Below are 22,434 nucleotides of genomic sequence, written 5' to 3'. Positions count from 1 at the left end.
GGCTGCAGCGATGTGGTGATTGGAGCTGCTGAACTTTCTAGGATTTCCAGCATTCCAATATCCCAAGCGCAAGTTAACGCAATTCGACGTCAGGAACGTGTACTTTTGGTCCGATAGTATTGGAGGCAAGGTGTCTAAATATGCCTATGTAGGTCCGTCAGCCATCTCAATTTTGGTTTTGTAGGTGTCGAAGGTGTATGTGTAGGTGTTGTCAGCTTAGATAAACTTGTGAGATTGGCGAAATATATTTGCATTGTCTAGGTTCGGGACGTGAAGCTATTGCAGGGAGTGATGTGTTGTGTCTCTGTAAGAAGTTTTCAGCTCTTCTGATCATGGAGACAGTTGGGTCACGTTGGCAGCATAGCCAGCGGATGGCTTTACTCGTTTAGATTATTGGAAAGGACGTATTCAAAAGGATGTTGGCCACTTTCAGCCATTAGAGATTATATTGGACTACTTCTAATACACCGCAAATAATACTAATAGCTTGGTTCGATCCTTTCAGAGAGACATTGAGTTCGACTTATAATCATATTTCCATGTAGTTAATCAACAACCCCACTGAATCAGAAAGCTTGAGATTGGCCCTCAACGCATTCGGTAGAAAGTTCTCTCGCACAATCAACGACACTTGACAAGCTCAATTTATGAACCAGCATCAATCAAACTAATTGGCGCCTAAACGAGCAAACGACAAATGGTCGAGTCAAAGAAAGTAGTAACTAGGAACAAACAACTTTCTTCCGAGCTGGAAACAGGTGATTGATTTTCTAGCTGCAAAGGACAGAATTTGTTGAATGTTTTTCCGATTGAAGAAAAACAAGATATAGAACACAATTGATGCTCATAATGTATCACCACCATTTTGACATTTGCCTGGCTGAAAAAAAGGCATGCAAAAAGTTTGAATATGTATAAAGGTATATAAGTGACGAAAATTCTGATTTGAATATAAGTGCGTGACAAACGTTAGATTGTTTGGTACGCCTCAAGAAAAGTTGGTAGGCAACTATAATATCCCAACACCACAACGACCCGAAGCTATCATCAATGCCAGTCACCCGGATAGGTTTTATTCGTGTCATATCGCCGGCTACGAAACAACTGCCGTGGGACACAAAAACGTTACACCGCCCGCCCCAGTGCCATGGTGTTTATTTATTGCCTCCACCAATCAATTCAATCACTGCGCTACTGAATGATGAGGTAGACATCCTGTGTAGGTACCTACCTATGTAGAGCTAAAAGAAAACAATTGCATACCTACCAAATAAGTTACAAGAAAGAGCAATGCCGTGATTTGTTGGCCTGCCTGCGGAAATGACGTATTCAAACTAGCGCGAAACAAATGAGGAGAACTAGGGCAGTAACTTTCAGAAAAAACAAGTTCCATGCAATGGAAAATGAACAAAATAAAAAAAAAACCCGTCTAGCCAATTTTATTGAAACGTGATGAAAACAAATGTTTAAAGAATATTCTTTGGTCAATTGAGTCGAAAAACGAAAAGTACTGTGTAAGGTATTTAATGGAACAAATGAAAATCCTACCTGAAATTCAAGACCATGTTTCTCGCGACAGTAATCTTTAATGCGTGGGTAACACTTGGCCATAAGATTGTTACGTTCCATCGTCGTATCTGTAAATAGAAGAAGAAAAAACACTTAATCGATAGCTTTCTACTGCTTGAGACAACTATTTTCAATTGAAAAATGAGCATTCATTTAGAAGCTTTCATTCCTATCAGTAATTGCGAATGTGAACTGGTAAACTATTTGTTTAAGTTAACTTAATAAATGGAGGAACTTAAACTGGGAGAACTTTCGTTAACATTTCTCAAAACGTTTGAATTGAATTGAATTGAAGCTTTCATATCATGCTTAAAATTGGCACAATTTTCGGTCGATTTAAGGCTATGATCATTCAGTAACTTTAGCAGCGATGTTTTGGTTATGAAAAGGACTTTCTTGCCTATTTTTATCAGATTCTGAAGTTAACGTGTGTTTGAAATATTTACGATGCAAAAAGCCATGCTAAAAATAATTTTGCACAATTGCCTCGGAAATTCTTCATTGTCGACTTGAAAAATCATGAACTGCTGGTTTTTTCTGAATTGTTTTTGGCCCAAATGGTTGTGAAGTAAGAGGAGCCACTCTAGAATGCTCCCGAAGTTCAAACCAAGCATCAGTGTGGAACCCTTGATCTCAACTGTGGTTAAAATTCTATGGTTATTGGGGATAACTGGATGCGGACCTCTTAAATATGCAGCAAATCCGTTTCCGGCAGCTTAAAAGTGTTGCCTGACTAGTAGACACATGTCAATAACTATAGTTATTTATTTATTTATTTATTGGGTTTATATCAACGGATCACGTATTGATCCTAATGATTAGACTTAAAAGTAACATTAATATAAATTAACAAAAAAGTATAAACTACAGACTACACAGTTCTTAACATCGCTAGAATTCTTCTTTTAAACGTATTCCTGGAGGTATCAAAGTCGAAGAGCTCTGAAAAACGGTTGAATATCCTTGTAATACCGATCAGGGCACTATTGGCTCCATAGTTGTTCTGGCGAAGAGGAATGTGAAGCTGAAGGTTCCGATTTCTTAGTCCTGGAGGTCGTACGCACAGGTTGATAGTTTCCAGCAGCATGGGGCAGTCTATATTCGAAGCCAGAAGATCGGAGACAAATAACGCTCGAATGGTAGCTCGCCGGGCTTGGAGCGTGTCCAAAGATATGAGGTAGCAACGATTCTCGTATCGTGGAAGGCGGAACGGATCTTGCCAATTCAAGCGTCTCAAAGCGTAACGTATAAAGCGTCTTTGGATGGCCTCGATTCGATCAGCACCATTCTGATAGTAGGGACTCCATACAGCAGATGCATACTCCAAAGTTGAGCGGACAAGGCTACAATAGAGACTTTTCAGGCAGTAAATGTCTTTGAAGTCTTTAGTCACGCGAAAGATAAATCCCAAACTTCTCGATGCTTTGTCGACTACATAATTAGTGTGCGACTTAAAGTCCAACTGTTGGTCAAGAATTACACCTAAATCATTTACTTGTTTTGCTCGAGCAATTATCTGGTTTCCAAGGAAATAATCAGCAGTTACAGGAACCCGTTTACGGGAAAAGGTGATGACCGAGCATTTTTTGCGGTTTAATGGCAGGCAGTTGTCATCGCACCATTTGACAAAATTGTCAAACTGTCGCTGTAAAAGTACAGTATCTCCAGAACATTTTATAGTGTAGAAAAGCTTCAGATCATCTGCATAGGCGAGTTTTGGACCGTCAAGTAGTAAAAGCACGTCATTGAAGTAAATCAGGAACACTACTGGGCCTAGATGGCTGCCTTGAGACACGCCTGATGTGGCAGAGAATTGTTTGGAACATGAGTTACCAGATCTTACAGAGAATTTGCGTCCAATGAGGTAACTGCGAAACCAATCTAATAAGGACCCGCAAATTCCCAGCCTTTCCAGCTTCGCAATAGCTATTTCGTGGTTCACTTTGTCAAAAGCGGCCGACAAATCAGTATAAATGGCATCGACTTGAGAACCGGCAGCAAAACTGTTTTGCACGAATGATGTGAATGTCAATAAGTTCGTAGTCGTAGAGCGCTTGGGCATAAATCCATGTTGATCATTACAAATATATTGCTTGCAAAACGAGAAAATTGGGTCGAAGATAACGAGTTCGAACAATTTAGCTACAGCACACAAAGCCGATATTCCTCTGTAGTTATGAATATCCCTTCTTTCGCCTTTTTTGTAAACCGGGAACATAAAAGCATTCTTCCACAACGACGGAAATATAGCTTTGTCAAGCGATGCGTCAAATATGCGTTTGATAGGAATTACTAGATGAGGCATGAAGCATTTCAAAAAAGTAGCTGGTATGCCATCGGGGCCCGGGGAAACAGAATTTTTCAGTTTTACAGTCGCCTTCAGAATAGTGTCTTCACCAAAAGAGATGTTGTTTAAAAGAGTATTCAAAGATGGAACGTTTCTAGTTGCACTAGCTATTTGTTCTGGGGAAATAGATCCGGAAGTGAAGACGCTAGAAAACTTTTTAGCAAAAAGATTGCATATATCGTGGTCCGACGATGCCGTCTCGTCATCAAGAAACAGGTTAGTTGGTAATCCCGACTCTTTCCGCTGGTCTTTGACGTGTTTCCAAAAAGACTTAGGGTTTTGTTTAAAATTCCGTTGCAATCGAGATAAGTAATTCTGGTAGCATTTGGCGCTGGCTTTTTTAAACGCTGAATTCAGCTTACGAAATTCATCCTTTGAGGAGGGTGATTTGAGCCTGTTGTAGGTTCGAAGAGCTTTGCGCTTCATAGTTTTCATGCGTTTCAAATCTTTGGTAATCCAAGGCGCTCGAGCATTTTCGACAGCAAGACGTTTCGGCACATGTAGATCGATTATGTGATTTATGATGTGTGTAATTTTTTCTGCTGCAGCATTGGGATCGGATCGATCAAGCTCAGCTTCCCAGTCAACAGAGTCAAGCTCGTGAGAAATAGCCTGGAAATCAGCGTTTTTAAAATCATGAAAGAAAGATGTCGGTTTCTCTGAGCGGGAATTAAAAACGGAAATCTGCATTGAGATCAGCAGCGCAGGGTGGTGACGAACACACTTGACTAGAGGTGCAGGCGCTGATTCAACCGTTATTGTCTGGAGCCCATCGTTAGCGAAACATAAATCAAGCATTCGACCGTTTTCATTCACAACGCTATTGATCTGGCGAAGAGTTGCGGTGCTTAAAGCGTCGATAATAATGTTTGAGGAAGTTGAGAATGAAGAGCATGTAGGGTCAGGATACAGAAAGCCTCCCTGCGATGGGCACTACTTTATGCCCGGAAAATTAAAATCGCCGATGACCAAGAGGTCGTCTTCAGGGCAGGTTAAAGACAGTATTTTTACAAGGCTCTGAGAAAAACATTCAGCTAAATTCATATCTCGCACGCAATCAGGGGGCAGATATACAACACAAACGTAGAGTTTTCGGTTACCTAAGTTTATGCAGGTCCACACAATTTCCAAGCACTCAAAGGATGGATCGTTGATAAGCACGGCAGAGAGGGTTGATTTAATGGCTAGTAAAACACCGCCTCCTGATGACTTCCGGCTGTTACGTGGGCCCCTATCGCAACGGAACACTGTATATTCAGAACCAAAAATCTGGCTAGAAATAGTTCTGTCGTCCAACCAAGTTTCAGTGAACGCGATGATATCGTAACAGCAACTCGAAGTGGCCAGTAGATATTCGTTCAGACAAGAATTGATGCCGCCGACGTTTTGATAAAAAATATTTATATTATCAAGCGCTCCAAAATTCATACTGGGCTGTCGATCACTGAAACGGAGGAATCCATCACGAAGAGAAGAACATTCGAAAGCTGAGTACTTGCCTGGAATTGCAGGCTGGAGAGCCCCTTCACCACATTCGAACTCAGGGCCGGGACGATTGATGTCGATGACTGGAATCAGCGCGACTGAGTCGAGGGGATCGGGGTACTCCAAAAGGCCTGATACGTTGCGTCCCGGTGCTGGAAACCCAGAAGAAACGTCGCTAATCCACGGTGCTTTGATGATGAAATTCAGTCGATGAATGAGAGGAACCAAGCTGCAAATTGAATGGCAGTCACTGGGCAAGTCGGGAATAGAAATGGAAAAATACTCGCCTGAATGCACAGGCTGGAGAGCCCCTTCGCCTTCTTCGAACACAGGGCCGGGACGACTGTTGACGCTGGCTGGAATCAGCGCGACTGTGACGAAGGGCTCGGGGGCCTCCATGCTTACTATTATAATAGTGAGCAGTTCCATAGATCGCAATCTGTGCAACCGGTATTTACGCAATGTTTTTATGTATTATTATTAAATCAACAGATCATATATTGATCCAAGTGACATTTAAAAATTGAGAGACTAACTACAAATACAAATCTACACTGAACTTAGAACACTAAGAATTCTTCTTCGGAATACAACCTTCGAAACGTCAAAATCAAAATGCTCTGAGATGCGGTTAAAAGTCTTGACGCCAATTATTTCAGAGTTGGCCCCGCGATTGTTTAGTCTAACAGGAACGAAGAGCTGAAGATCCTGATTCCTCAATCCACGAGGTCGGACGCTAAGTGGAAGAACTTCCAAAAGTGCGGGAGAGTCGATTCTTGATGAAAGCAGATCAGCGACGAAAGAAGCACGAGTGGCGGTCCTGAGGGCTTGCAGCGTGTCGATGTCGATCAGGCGGCAGCGGTTTTCGTAGCTGGGAAGTCTAAAAGGGTCTTGCCAGTTTAAGTGTCGAAGGGCATACCTCAAAAAACGTCGTTGAATGGCTTCGATACGATCAAAACCGTTTTGATAATATGAGCACCAAACCGCAGAAGCATATTCGATCGAACCAGACTGCAGTAAAGACTCTTCAGGCAGTAGATGTCCTTAAAGTCCTTCGTCATGCGAAAAAGAAGACCCAGGCTTCTGAAGGCTTTGTCAACGATATAGTTGGTGTGATTCTTAAAATCCAGCCGCGCGTCGAGGATCACACCAAGATCTTTCACGTGTTGAGCTCGAGAGATTGCATCGTTTCAAAGGAAATAAACGGCTGAGAACGGGCGTCGTTTGCGGGAATATGATATTACTACACATTTATTACGGTTTAAAGGTAGGCGATTGGCATCACACCAGGAGGCAAAGAGGTTAAACTGGTTCTGCAGGAAGTTCACATTTTACTATATTAGCCTTCTAAGATAATTTCACGTTATCACTTTAGTAAAACTTTAGCAATGACGTTAACTATAACTAGTTAAACGGGTGTTCGGACAATATTTTAAATAGAAGTTCTTCGCTTCACAGACTGGACTCGAATGAGCCTCTTTATTGCAATCATAACGATCATGCCTTAACACACTCTCTCGATAGAATGATATGTCGACTGCATGATGCACTTAAGGGGAAATACTGTTATACATCACACATCTTCGGAGCCATTGATAGAGTAGTACAGTTTCAAGTCGTCGGCATACGCCAATTTTGGTCCATCAAGGAGTTGCAGCACGTCATTGAAGTAGATTAGGAATACTAAAGGCCCTAAATGACTTCCCTGAGGCACGCCTGATGAAGCTGAGAACTGCCTGGAAAAACAGTTACCCGTACGAACTGTCAATTTACGTCCAGTAAGGTAACTGTGGAACCAGCCAATAAGAGATCCACAAAGTTCTAAATGCGCGAGCTTTCCGATGGCAACATCATGGTTCACCTTGTCGAATGCGGCAGACAGAACGGTATAGACGGCATCAGTTTGGGATTTCTTTGCAAAACTTTCATGCACAACCGAGGTTGTAGTTGAGCGTTGAGGCATAAATCCATGCTGGTCGTTGGAGAGGTTGTGCTTGCAGAACATGAAAATGGGATCTAAAACCACCAATTCGAAAAGTTTTGCTATAGCACACAGAGCTGAAATTCCTCGGTAATTATTAACTTCTTTCCTATCTCCCTTTTTATGAACCGGGAACATGTAAGCTTCTTTCCACAGTGAGGGGAAGGTGGCCTGGTCAAGCGAAGCTTGGAAGATAAGCCTGATAGGAGTCAGCAAAGAAGGCATAAAACGCTTCAGGAAGGTAGCTGATATCCCATCCGGGCCCGTAGAGAAGGAATTTTTGAGCTTAGTGGCTGCTTTAGAGATGTGTCCTCGACTGTAATACCGTTTAAAGAAAAGCCCAGTGGTGAAACACTCCTGATGGCACTACATTCCTAAGAGCAAACGCACCAATAAGTGAGTATACGAGGCCCGATTTTGCTCATTTCAGCGGACCGGTTTTGGTATACACTCTTTCGCGCACCGGGCGGTAGCATTAAAGTATACATTTCACATTGCACTGAAAAATAAGAGTTGCAAAAAATCTTGATAAAATTAATTCGGACTGAGTAAATTATCTGAGTCGTGAGTTTGTTATTGCGACGGTGCGCACCATGGTTCAAGTTAGCTGCTATCAGCAGCATATCCAAGCAGCTTCGAGGACCCAGTGGCGGGAGCAGCAGGAACTTCCGGGCAACAGCAGCCGGAATCATCTGACAGTCAGCGGAACCTGCGCGAAATATGCCAGCTGTTGCGGAGTTCCACCATCAAGCAGGAGGTCTTCTGCCGCTGGTCCAAGGTTCCGGCTCCAATGAGTCGGAACCGTCCACCCTGGTGCAGCGAGATTGAGGACCGTGCTGCGTCATTGCCCCAATGGAACAATGAAATTTATGGTCGTTGGAGTTACCAGTTTTGATGCAATTCATTATTTTCAATTGAATTTTCATCTTTATAACAATAATGAACACTTATGTTTTTCTATTAAATTTTCGGAACCGCGAATGTTTGGTTTGTTTTATTTTATATCCACATAAAAAGTTTAATTCATAAAACACTCTTGAAAACTTAGAAATTTTAATTAATTCAAAAACATTTTTACTGTTTAATTTAGTTCAAGCAGGTTCCTATTTTTGAAAGAAGAAAAAAAAATTGCACAATATTTATAAGTAATTTTATTTTTATTAAATTGTTAAACGTATCTTAAAAATAAAGATATCGCTGAAATTCAACCTTGACAGCGATTTAGACCCACTAATAAACTTTTCCAGCGTCACCCCTAATTAAGACGATAGGTTGTGCCGGAAAAAACACTGTCCAGCTGGTTCGTAATGAGACCATCAATTGTTGCCTCCGTTTTCTGTAGCCGCAAGTTTCGCAACATGCGGTTGCGAAGAAATGCTATACGGTATACACGAATTAATGCTCGCTGTTTTTGTTTCTACGCCAGAAGATTGCACTTTCACTTTGGTGGTCTGATCGTCCGAGGGATTTTCTGGGGAAATGCTGGATCATTTCACTAACCCGCTGCATTTGACGTGTGATGCCGAAGACAGTGGCCGTCTTGGTGAATCGCGCTGTTCATGCTGTCTGGGTCCGGGCAGCAAATCAACCTGCATATTTTGTAAAATAAAAAAATCTGAGCAGGTAGTTTGAGACCAATGCTTATACTAAAGCATCGCTAATTAGGCTGAAGCCTTTCATGTTTTTTGGTTTAGTATTAAAAATCTAAATAATTACCTCAACAGCTTTGCCCTCCATGACTCGTTAGTGTTTCAAGTCCTTAGGGAGTTTCACTCGATGAATAGCATTCCAGCCGTCGTCGCCTCTGGCTGACTGGAGACCACAGCCTTCGCGACATGTTCCAACAGCTTCTGCTGCTGCTGCGGTTGGGTGGGACTCCGGGGAAATCTGCAATCATGACCACTAACTGGATATTCGGCACCGAACAAATCCGTCACTGAAGGAGCCGTTTACCACCAGCACCAGGTTATAATAATTGCTCTTCTTCTGCAGTCTTCGACTCGCAAATTTCACTGCAAATAATCTCAAATAATGTCAACAAACTCTACACGCTGAACGTCGTTTGTTAAACTCAGCATTAAACGGAAGAATTTTTTCAGTGCATGTTTGCTCTCGCCCCTTTCTTGTGAGCAAATTTGGTGATTTTATCGGTCCCGACGGCAACGGCCCTATTTTGCTCACCCATATACTAACCCCCGGTGCGGTATAAAAGTGATTAAACTCGTGAGCATTTTCACTTTGCTCGCGATTGCTGCGGATGCCCTAATGGCACACATATGTGTTCTGATGGACCAGGAAATTTATGTTAAAACCGAATTTACGAGATCAAATTCTTCGAGATACCTCCTCATGAAAAGGTTCCAACCAGATTGCAATTGGTTTCTCCAGGTGAAAAAACCATGATTTTTCAAAGGTTTTGCTTCTGTTGTAAAACTAATAGATCAATACATGAATGAAAAATGTGTGCAAAGATAAAAAAAAAGAGATTTTATGGTAAAGTAACAGAATTTCTTGTAAACAACGATAAATTATTTATTTTATATTTTTATATTAAATATCATATTAACACATTCATTTCCTTCATAGAAATTTTTTCGATCAAATGAATAGTTTTTAAAATACACACGTTTGAAACTGTCCGGATTCTAAATGATCATAGCCTTACCTATCTCTTCAATTAGTTGGAAAATTTTTGATTTAAATTGCCTCAAAATACTGGAATTTTAAGCATCCTAGGAAGTTGTCAAAAACTACAGCTGAGAGAAGCTTAGAAACATGCAATAATCTGGAAATGAAATTATTTTTCGAAAAATTATTATTTTTGTAGCCTCAGAAATGCTTGGTCCATGAGTTTTCCGATCTAGGGAACTTATTGGCAATAAGTTCTAAGAGCTAAAACCACTCTAGATTGATTTTATTTCCAGAAAAAGAATCTATTATATAAAATTCTCTTGTAACGGTGTTTGTAGTACTACTCCTCCAGAATGACCCAACCGATTCAAATGATATTATTTTTAGAATATTCTGTGGGCATGCGAATCGGTTTATATCGAATAAAAACAACAAAAAGTCGCATTAATTGTCCGTAATCATTGAATTTGTAATAAATTGAATCAAATTAAAGTCATGGCCTTCATTTTTTTCGAGATTTTCTTTCTTTTCGGCGCCGGGCGGTTTGTTTTTCGTCTCCATGGTCGAGGCGTCGCGAGCAAACGTCGTAGGAGGTTAGTAACTATGCATAGCATACTGTTTAGTGGGAATATTTGGGCGCGCATTTCTCAACCAAGCATTATTTCAATGCATGTGGTGGCCATATGAAGCCTAGAATCAAAACCATTTAAACGATTTGAAAAAATTAAACTTTAATTCGTATTATTTAAAGAAGGAATTGTTGTCTGAATAATATGAATTTAGTACTGATGCATATGAAATAATGGTATGACTCTTTGCGGACATTTGAAAAAAGAAAAGTGGAAAGATTTGGTTTATAATCCAGTACACTAGAAATATTTTTCGATCATGTACAAATGTGCTTCACAGAAGTTGTATCAAGTGCCTTTAAATTTATAGAACAACCTCAAAATCCGTTTCAAATGAACAGACATATGAACTGAACAAGAGCCTGTCCTTTAAAATGGATTATATAGGATTGATATTCATTTAAAGGCCGAATGCAAAAAAGTGCAAACGTTCATCATTTACATTTTACATTTACAAAAAATGTATACATGATTTCTTAATTTATAAATGGTTGGGCCCAAATAAACAATCTGACTGAATAAACTTAACTTATTTTTTAAATCGTTCACCAAAAAACTGTTTACAGGTTCCCTGTTTGTTTACACAGAATTCAAGTACGTACTTAAGGGGGGAGTAGGGTCTGACGGGTAAAAAAAACACCATTTTCATTTTTTTTAGAGCTATCGTTCTAACAAATGTATTTGTATATAAAAGTATATAAATATTTAGTAATTTTTTCGTAGAAAAATATTGAAAATGAGCCGGTGACGGAGCACTTTCGAGGATGCCTTTTAGAAAACAAGATTTGCGGTGGACACTGTACTCAGCACAGAATTATCTGAAGTCAAAAATCAGAGCAAAATATTTTTATTAGATGTTTTTCTGAACCCCAACGATTTTATTGAACTAAAAAAAAAATTTATAAAATTTTTGTGACTGTTTGAAATAAAAACTACGATTTTTCACGAAAAAAACCGCCATTTTTTATCTGTAAAATCTCCCCAAAGCAAAAAAAAGAGAAAGAAAACCGTTGGGGTTTGGTATTTTATATGTAGAAAATATGTTCCAAATTTCAAAAGAATCGGTGAAGTCGTTTTCAAATGACGCGTTTGAAGTTTTTGCGTTAGAAGTCTTGCAGTTTTAGATAAGAGGAGATAAAGGCCTATAATTTCCACAGTTTTGCTTCGATTGACTTGAAAATTTGACACAACATTCTTGAAATGTTTTACAATAAGAAAATAAAATTAAAAAAAATCGATTTTTTGAAAGTGTTAGACCCTACTCCCCCTTAACATAAATGTGTGTTTTTGTTCAACATATTTTGGCTACACAGAAAAGACTTTAAGTTCGATTTTTTGTTGAAAATTTTTTTGTGATTGGTATTCCAGAAGAATAATTGTTTTTTGATAAGTTTTTATTATGACCTAAAAATGTTGAAAAAAATTAACTCCTGTCATTTAACACGGTGAAACAAGTGGCAACGCGCCTTTTAGCCATTAAACATATCCCAATTTTTCCCTAAAATAGTCAGATAGGGTATCCCGAGTGTTAAATCTGAAGCGGATATTTAAAATTTTTAAATGTCGAGGTAAATTTACATGAAAATTACCAGAAAAAATAATGAACTCATGAAATCATCGTAGCCTTAAAAGATGAGTTCTTTTCTATGTATTTAATTTGTTTAAACCTGCATTCCAATTAAATATTATTGAATCTTGAAAATATCACATAATCCGATATAGAATAGCTAATCACCTTCAACACTGTTTAGGAAAATTTTAAATCGGACAACAATGGTTTAAATTTTCAGCTATGTCTTTAAGGATAAAAAAGAAAATAAAAATGCTTTAATTCGGTTGAATAACAAAAAATTTAAACCTATATTTTCTCCTTTCAAAACCAAATTAAATTCCTTTGAACATTAACCCAATAAATCATGTCTTCTTGATTTAACTTGCATTTTTTGCTCGAACAAATAAAAAAAGTAATAACTTTTTTTTGACATGATTTTGATGAAAATATGGATATAAATAACCACTGCTTCCAAAGGTGAGGAAAGTGAAGCTGCTTGAAAATGGTGTTTAAAAAATCTTCTCTAATGTTTTTATTTCTTCAGTTTTAAAAAATATACCATCCAAAGCTACTAGGGAGCTAAAAGTGATGCGCTAGGCAGAATATTGGGCAAATAATCCAAAAATTTTCCCGATTTTCAAAATTCTTCTTCCATAAAGTTCCATATTCAATGAATTTACAATAAATGAGAAAATTTTGATTTCGATTTCATCCTGAATCCTGAAATCCGAGTGAACTCGAGCAAAACGGAGTAAATCAACTAAATGGTATACAATCAATGAAACATAGATATAATCAACATATGTTATTTATGGAACAAGTTATGAAGAGTGGATTTTTTTTAGCATGAGGCTTGCCAAGTTTGATGGTAACGTTGAGTGCTGAAAAATTCGAATTTGCAACGGGAAGCTGCTACCTGATAGCATTCGGCAATATTCAAAGCATCCGAATCAAAGAAATGTAAATGAAAAGGATTCATGTAAGATGCATTTAAAATTAATTGGAGAGAATTTTTTAATAATTTATGAAAAGACCCGTTGAATTCAGTTAAAATTCCTAAATTTGATTCCGATATAATTAAGCGGGACAATTCGAGCAAACGGAAAAGATGGATATGTTAAAAAAAACTAGGACATGTTCAAGAAAGCGAGACGATTAATAACTCAAGATTTGATGCTTTTTTTTAAGTCAAACAGCAAAAAAAAATTGAAATAGACGCCAAGTAGAACATGGTAAGACGAAGTTTACCGGGTCTGCTAGTATCCTATACAATCTTCAAAAGATGAAAACCACGTCCAAAGGCAGGATTGGAAAAAAACGACAACAAATCAAAAAAAAACTGTCAACCTGGGCATCGTGCAACACTTTCAACTTCAATGGCCCCTAAAAACTGAAAATCCGCAGATAATCATACCGCTTGTACATCAAAAGTTTCAAGGTTGATGGGACAAATTGACGTAGTCAGAAAAATTATTGGTTTCACAAGTTATTTTTAAATTTATTAAAACTTGCGATTTTTACCCTTCTGAAAAAAGGGTAAGTTGTAAGAAGCTTTGTTTTAAATGAAAAATCAAATGAAAACGTCTGAAAATTTATAATTTTTGATATATTATTGATGTTATAACGCATAAAGCTCCAATTGTAGTAATTTTTGGATTTGTTCGAATCAAACTTTACATTTTTTCTGTCAAAAATGTTTTTAAAGAAAAAGCATAAGGTTGCTGCATACATTTAGGGGTTAAAAAATCTACTAGCTGAAATCATTAAAAATTGATGTTTGAATGGAAAATTAAAACTCTCGACTTTCGAAGGAATTCTGAGCAAAAGTATCGATCATTTTGTTCAATACAGTATTTACATTAGTATGCCTCAAATGACCTGACTTTTGAGAAAGTTATGCGCTGCAGGCTTATATTAATCCTAGACCTAGTACAAGAGTCCATGCCAAATTTGGGCCAGATCGGACCACGGGAAGTGGTCGCTCAACGAGCCTGAAGTTTGTATGGGATTTGAAAAAACTAGTTTTTTTTATCAATAACTCTGTTCCTCTCCTGCCGATTTCTTTTGAAAATGGGTTTTTTAAAGCCTAAACTATGACAAATATTTCATCTGAAAACTGCATTTCGATTAAAGTTATCATAAAAAAATTATTAGGCTTCAAAAATGGGCTGACATTTTTAAGGATGATATTCACCACTGTTAATGAGGCGTCAACATGTTCGACCATCCCGACCGGAACACTCAACTTGAAATGCATGCCAATTCGTCAAATCATGACCGATTAAGATTGTTTTTGTGCGTTAGCTTGTAAAATCTCAGATTTTTTAAATATTTGGTTGTTGATAATATTCGCCTGACAATTCGGGGAGGAGTCCAGGCGAAACTTATTAGGGAGAATTAAATTACTTGATCCCATTTCTTGTTCTCATCATTTTTTCAAGTGAAAATTATACTCTATACCTCGTTTTCGCTGTAAAATTCGCGTAAGCTAAGGCCGATGACATAGTGAGAGCGATGCGATGCGAATTAGCGAATGCGGCCAATGCGAACTCGAGCGGCGGAACAAATTGACATCTGCTTCGCCGCGTTGAGTATGTCAGGTTTAAGCGATTCGCATACATTTTCCTCAAATGTGGCTCGCCGCATTGAATCGCATTCGCCGGTTCGCATCGCATCGCACTCACTATGTGATCGGCCTAAATGTGATGATCATAAAAAAAATTTCTAAAAAAAAAATGTATCGTTGAGGATAAATTTTCAACAGTTTTTTCTTAAATTGCATAACCACAGGGGCTACAGAACATGACTTTCAGTACTTTTTCGGTTCTAACGCATGCCAAACTTCAACCATTTTTTTTCCTTATTTTGGAAACATTTTAGATTGACTCAAGGCTACATTTCTTTATAATTCTTGTTAAAATTGTTTCACATGTAACTGAAATAACTCGACTTATACGAAAAGCCAATATTGTACATATTTGTACGCATTTATGTTTCATCTGTTCTACCTAACATAGGATTTTTTTTAAATCAATCCAGAATGGTTATATCAATCAGAACCACCAGATCGAAAAATTCAAGGATCAAGGATTTCTAATGCTGCCAAAATGTTAATTTTTAGAAAAATAGTTCCATTTACAGTTTTCTTTCGTTTCTAAGATTCTCCTAGCGATGAAATTTTTGGAATCAAGAATGAAGGTTTAATCGTTTTGTTGGCTGTTTCTTAAAAAAAGTGTTTTTTTCGGGTAAGAATAAATTGTGTTGATGTTTGGAATTGCTGATTTGATAAATTTATTACGTTTAAATGAATCGATAGATCTGCTACCGAGCATGCTTCGAAAATTAAAAAAAATCTCAGTTATTTGTGAAACAATTTTAACAAGAATTATAAATAAATGTAGCTTTAAGTCTAAAATGTTTCCAAATTAAGGAAAAAAGGTTGAAGTGTGGCATGAATTACAACCGAAATAGTACTGAAAGTCATGTTCTGTAGCCCCTGTGGTTATGCAATTTAAGAAAAAAACTGTCAAAAATTTATCCTCAACGATGAAGTTGTTCTTTTAGAAAAATTGTTTATAATCATCACATTTAGCTTACGCGAATTTTTCAGCGAAAACGGGGTTTTGGAATGGTAATTTTCACTTGAAAATATGATGAAAGCATGAAATGGGGATCAAATAATTTAATTCTCCCCTAAAGTTTCGCCTGGACTTCTCCCCGAACTATCACTTCATCTGTGCTATCACGTGAATATTATCCACAACCGAATATTTAAAAAATCTGATATTTTACAATCTAACGCACAAATAAATCTAAATCGGTCATGATTTGACGAATTGGCATGCATTTCAAGTTGAGTGTTCCGGTCGGGATGGTCGAACATGTTGACGCCTCATTAACAGTGGTGAATATCATCCTTAAAAATGTCAGCCCAATTTTGAAGCCTAATAACTTTTTTTTGTTAACTTTAATCGAAATGCAGTTTTCGGATGAAATATTTATCATAGTTTAGGCTTTAAAAAACCCATTTTTGAAAGAAATCGGCCGGAAGGGACCAGAGTTATTGATAAAAAACCTGGGTTTTCGTGTTCCTCCCGAACAAAATGTCTCAAAATCCCATACAAACTTCAGGCTCGTTGAGCGCAAGGATGGAAAAAATCGTTCACCAGCATGAACGCTAATGATTCTCAATCACCGCTCAGTTCACGATGATAGCATCGGCGATGCGAGCGTGAACAGCCGACCGCTGATTGGTCGGATTGGCAATCCGAATGAATGAACTTTTAAATACATTCGGGTGAACGAACCGATGGCCGAAACGTTCGCCGCAGTTAACTGGATCGTTTTTTATTTTCACCACGACGTTCGTTGGGTGAATTGATTCGCAAATGATTGTTGAAACACAATCGCCAAACGATTGCACGATTGCATTCGCGAATGTTTCTGTAACCGGTAAAGGATTGCACCATCAGGTGCTTGTTTTTCGGCTAATTTTGTGCGTGTTTTAGCCCCCGCGCTCGCTGACGGTTTGTTTTCTCATGATTTTATTATAATTTATGTTCGAATAAGAACATTCAGCACTTTTGCACATTGCGTAGATAACTAAACTGACAAATCGGGGTTTGAAAATGTCCACTCTTGTTTACGAAGGATTTAGCTTTTGGCTACTGGGACATTTTTTTTAACCAAAATTGCCAAATAATCATTTAATTATGTTGAGATTGCAAGAATACAGAATACAAAATTATTACTTTTATATGCGTCACATAAAAGTTATAAAATCCCACACTTAAATATTGTAAGCCGACATAGCACTCAAATATCTGCCTACATCTGGGCGATTACGTGCTTGCCTACTTGAAGGCGTTTTGTTTTGTTCGAATTTATTGTTAATTGAAATAACTATAAAAATGCTAAGCCTAATACGTGCGTATGTTTCGCGTTCGTATCCCATTGGGACATAAAAGCGAATTCCGCACCGGAAAATCAGCAGCTAAGACGACGTTTATTCGACTGAAACAATATCGACGGCTTTGATCGACACCAGGCCGACGTCCTTGCCTCCTATTTTCAAACCCCCCATTGTCAGTTTAGTTTTCTACGCAATGTGCAAAAGTCCACACTTTTACTAATTATATGTTGAATGTTCCTATTCGAACATAAATTAAAATAACATCATGAGAAAACAAACCATCAGCGAGCGCGGGGGCTAAAACACGCACAAAATTAGCCGAAAAACAAGCACCTGATGGCGCAATCCTTTACCGGTTACAGAAACATTCGCAAATGCAATCTTACAATCGTTTGGCGATTGTGTTTCGACAATCATTTGCGAACGTCGTGGTGAAAATAAAAAACGATCCAATTGAACGCGGCGAATGTTTCGGGCTTCGTTTCGTTCACCCGAACTTATTAAAAGTTCATTCATTCGGGATTGCAATCGTTAGTGTTCATTGTGGTGTGTTACCCAGCCTTGCCAGATCTACGGATTTCTCCGTAGTTCTACGGATTTTCTGCATTTCTACGGATCTACGGATCGAGGCTCGAAATCTACGGACGTTTAGCATTTCCTACGGATTTTCTACGGATTATCGAAAAAATTCAAGGGATTCTGCGGATAACTGAAAATTCTACCTGACGACCAAAAAAAAAAAAAAGGTCATCAAGTTTAATTTTGCCCAAATCAGTACATTTTTCGATTTTCCTAAAATCTACGGACTAGAGCGGTTTTCAATCTGGCAACGCTGGTGTTACCTTTTTCCTCTCCCGATTGCTTCGATTGGCAGTTAGAATTGAATGAGTTCACCATGGATTGCAGATTGAATGTACTTCGATCCGATTTTTTCCATGCTTGGTTGAGCGTACATTCCCGTGGTCCGATCTGGCCCAAATTTGGCATGGAATCTTGTACTAGGTTTAGGATCAATATTATCCTGCAGCGCATAACATTTCACAGGTTTTAAATTTTCCATATAAATTTGGGGCACTCTAATTTAGTTTCTATCGCCGGCTAACAAATTTAATGTTAGTTGGACAGAAATATTTAGAAAATATTCCAGAAACTGTGTCGATTCATGAAACATAAAACAATCATTTAACTGAACCTTGTACGAAGCGACATTTGACATGAAGACAATACATTTGATCCAGATAGAGACGAAAGAATTTCATTTGTAAATACTGAATGAATTTATTCCAAAACTTCCAACAAATTAACGGTAATGCAATGCAACAAAAGCTTCCTTCCGTGTCTGGTTTGTGAATCGAAAACCGCATCGACCAGCACATGTTTCAATGAAAAGCAATCACAATCCGCGTCCGTCATCATTTGCCGCAGTTAAAGTGATGTTCAAATGGATTTTTGTGGAATTGTAGTTTTTAAAGCGCGCTTAAACAACATAATAGAGGTTTGATTATGGGATTCTTTTAAAATATTGCTATGTAAAATACAATAAAGGGTAAAAAATAACATCAAAAAATAACAATAACAATAAAAAAAAAAAGATGAAATGTGATGAAAGTTTCAGAATTTAGAATCAGAATTCAGAATCAGAATTCAGAATCAGAATTCGAAATCAGAATTCAGAATCAGAATTCAGAATTCAGAATCAGAATTCAGAATCAGAATTCAGAATCAGAATTCAGAATCAGAATTCAGAATCAGAATTCAGAATCAGAATTCAGAATCAGAATTCAGAATCAGAATTCAGAATCAGAATTCAGAATCAGAATTCAGAATCAGAATTCAGAATTAGAATTCAGAATCAGAATTCAGAATTTAGAATTCAGAATCAGAATTCAGAATCAGAATTCAGAATCAGAATTCAGAATCAGAATTCGGAATCAGAATTCAGAATCAGAATCAGCGAATTCAGAATCAGTTGTAAAAAATCTCTATGACCTGCAACCTAAGAAACAAGAACTTATGTTCAAAGATTACTTTTCCGGGATGAACTGGAATGAAGAACAAGAAGGTTTTTTTTAAATGATGTTTAAATGTAACGCGATGCAAAAAATTTTCAATTATAATATTAGTAATAATTTTATGATAATTTTTGAAACACTGGTAGCTTCCATCATTTTTATGTTCATGCAACTTTGCAAATGAGAGTGTTCCGTTTGTAGTTAACGATTTTTGATTAAATTATTGATCAGAAATTACGATTGGATTTGTAATCAAACCGTTTATTAGTTGCCAATTCAACCTGAATTGTCCCGTTGATAAATTTAAATTTACCCTCATTTAAATTCACCCTGGATGTATGCAATTATTTGTTGTCTGAAACAAAGTCTTTCAAACAAACTAAAATTCTGTTAATATTTGCAAAACAAATATCTAAACTACAAATTTTAAACTTTTTTGCAGTATTTTGAAAGAATCACAAAAACAATGCATAATGACGTATCAATCAATTGCGTCTCAGACTGCATCTCAAATATGTGCAGCTTTCTGAGTTTTTTTCACCAAACGGTATTCGCACCTAGCGAGCCTTACTGCAAAACCCATTAACCTATCACCTTTGATCTTGGGTGTTTTAAAGTTTTGTGAAAGTTTGTTTTCAAGGTAGCTAGTTTTTTCCTGCCCTGTAAGTCACTGTTACATAATCGATTTCCACTTACCCGTAAAGGTTGAGCTGGTGAAAATTCGCACGATTTTCGAGCTCACCGGAGGCAAATTCTCCAGCGAGCCCGCAAAAATTGTATCAATGGTGCGATCATCCATCTTGCTAGATGGGAACTTTCGCCGAGTACTTCCGGGGGTTGAAGTTTAAGAATGGATATCGTTAGATTTCACCAAAAACTGAGATTTTCTTTTCACTGGCTATCAAAACAGGACTAAGCTCTCCGAACGTTTGCAAAGAGCTGTAAGTAAGCAGGATATTTCGTTCGGCAAGGCTTGACAACTAACTTTAGGGCTAAGTTTGATCAATAATTTCTTTGGCGCGCGCGAACTTTATAATGTTCATCTGGCGAACTTTTTCAAAAAGGATGTTAGAGCAGATGGTTATGATTTTTGCTACGCTTTTGAACTATCCGAAAAGAAATTTCATTCTTCCCTAAAAAAATCCTTAAGGTTTTATTAATAGTTGACAATATCTATCAATTATTCTATTGAAAAAATCATAAAAGACTCAAGTATAACAGCATCGATTTGATTATAGCAGTTGATACTAAAGAGCATCAAAAATATATTGAGTGTTAAAGCGTGATATTTCCAACAGTTCTGATGATATCAATATTATAGACATTTTAGGTTTAAATCTAAATCTGAAATCTGAAATCTGAATCTAAAATCTGAATCTGAAATCTGAATCTGAAATCTGAATCTGAAATCTGAATCTGAAATCTGAATCTGAAATCTGAATCTGAAATCTGAATCTGAAATCTGAATCTGAAATCTGAATCTGAAATCTGAATCTGAAATCTGAATCTGAAATCTGAATCTGAAATCTGAATCTGAAATCTGAAATCTGAATCTGAAATCTGAATCTGAAATCTGAATCTGAAATCTGAATCTGAAATCTGAATCTGAAATCTGAATCTGAAATCTGAATCTGAAATCTGAATCTGAAATCTGAATCTGAAATCTGAATCTGAAATCTGAATCTGAAATCTGAATCTGAAATCTGAATCTGAAATCTGAATCTGAAATCTGAATCTGAAATCTGAATCTGAAATCTGAATCTGAAATCTGAATCTGAAATCTGAATCTGAATTCTGAATCTGAAATCTGAATCTGAAATCTGAATCTGAAATCTGAATCTGAAATCTGAATCTGAATCTGAAATCTGAATCTGAAATCTGAATCTGAAATCTGAATCTGAAATCTGAATCTGAAATCTGAATCTGAAATCTGAATCTGAAATCTGAATCTGAAATCTGAATCTGAAATCTGAATCTGAAATCTGAATCTGAAATCTGAATCTGAAATCTGAATCTGAATCTGAAATCTGAATCTGAAATCTGAATCTGAAATCTGAATCTGAAATCTGAATCTGAAATCTGAATCTGAAATCTGAATCTGAAATCTGAAATCTGAATCTGAAATCTTTTTTTTTTTTTTTTTTTTTTTTTTTTTTTTTTTTTTTTTTTTTTTTTTTTTTTATACTTTTTATTTTAAGAGGGATTAACCTTTAGCTTTCACCCTCTGTGTGTTAAAAAATTACATGATACTTATCTTAGATTTCATCGTACAATGCACATCTTTTTAGGTATGTCACTAGTTTGTCTTCACTTTGTTTTTCGTTTTTAAGTATGGTTGATAGTTCCTCTGATGGTAGTAAATCCTTTCTTTGTAGCGAATATTTTCTGCAGTCTACCAGTAAATGCTTCACGGTTATTATAACACCACACGTGGAGCATATTGGTGTTTCTTTTCTTTCCAGGATGTATTGATGTGTGATTCTCGTGTGTCCGCTCCTCAGCCTAGTGAGAATTTTCTGCTCTTTCCTTATAACTCGATCACTCCATTTTCCTGTCGTTTCTTTGATTTCCCTCAGTTTCATGTCCTGTTCAAGCTGCCAGTTCCGATCATGTGTTTTCCATAGTTTATGTCTGACCCATTTAAGCGCGTCCGCTTTGGGTGTATTGATATTGTGAATTTCTGCGTCTCTTCCCAAATTTGCTAATTTGTCTGCTTTCTCATTTCCAACAATACCCACGTGACTCGGTACCCAAACCATCGTAACATTATCTCTGTTTTTATGTTTCAATATCTTTTGTATAATTGGATGTTTTAAACCTGTTTCCAGACTTGCCAGAACACTAGCCGAGTCTGTGTATATAACAGTAGGTACGTTTGCCAGATGCATTGCTTGCTGAATAGCAGTTGCTTCAGCTGAAAATATCGAAAAAGTTGATGGTAAGCCGCTTGCGACATTTTCTTCGGTAGGACTGTATATTCCATAGCCTATTTTTCCGTTAGACAGTGAACCATCTGTAAATATTTCTTTTCTATTACAGTAGGTGTTTTTCAGGTTAGAGTATAACGAGATGGCTACTCTTTTGTTGCTAACAGTTTTGAAGTGTCTTTTAATGGACCAGTCTATTTTCAAATTATTTTCGAACCAATTATTTAGATTTTCTGACGTTAATTTCAATACACGAGGTATTCGAAAATTGGCATATCTATCTGACAATATGTTTGCTCTATTAAGTAGATAATTTTCGCTGTGGTTAACCCTTTCTTCAATCCAGATGGCTTTTCTGGCCCAGCTTTCGGCAACAAGTGCCTCAAAAG

General features: G+C 37.3%; 1 protein-coding gene across 1 annotated transcript in view; it reads right to left on the bottom strand.

Moving 5' to 3' along the window:
* LOC129743849 (NACHT and WD repeat domain-containing protein 2) overlaps nt 1-20,054 on the bottom strand; it is a 56,898-nt gene extending 36,844 nt beyond the window's left edge. The window contains exons 1-2 of the mRNA XM_055736057.1: nt 19,815-20,054; nt 1,549-1,637 (exon numbers count right to left, since the gene is read on the bottom strand). Coding sequence (XP_055592032.1) covers nt 1,549-1,637; nt 19,815-19,917 — 192 coding nt within the window. The 5' untranslated portion in view covers nt 19,918-20,054. The remainder of the gene's footprint in view (nt 1-1,548; nt 1,638-19,814) is intronic.
* Nucleotides 20,055-22,434: the final 2,380 nt, after the last annotated feature.

The sequence above is a fragment of the Uranotaenia lowii genome, chromosome 2, assembly GCF_029784155.1.
Source record: "Uranotaenia lowii strain MFRU-FL chromosome 2, ASM2978415v1, whole genome shotgun sequence".
In the NCBI taxonomy this organism is placed as follows: Eukaryota; Metazoa; Arthropoda; class Insecta; order Diptera; family Culicidae; genus Uranotaenia; species Uranotaenia lowii.
Note: the sequence above shows the minus strand (reverse complement) of the source record. Positions and strands in the feature narration are given on the sequence as shown.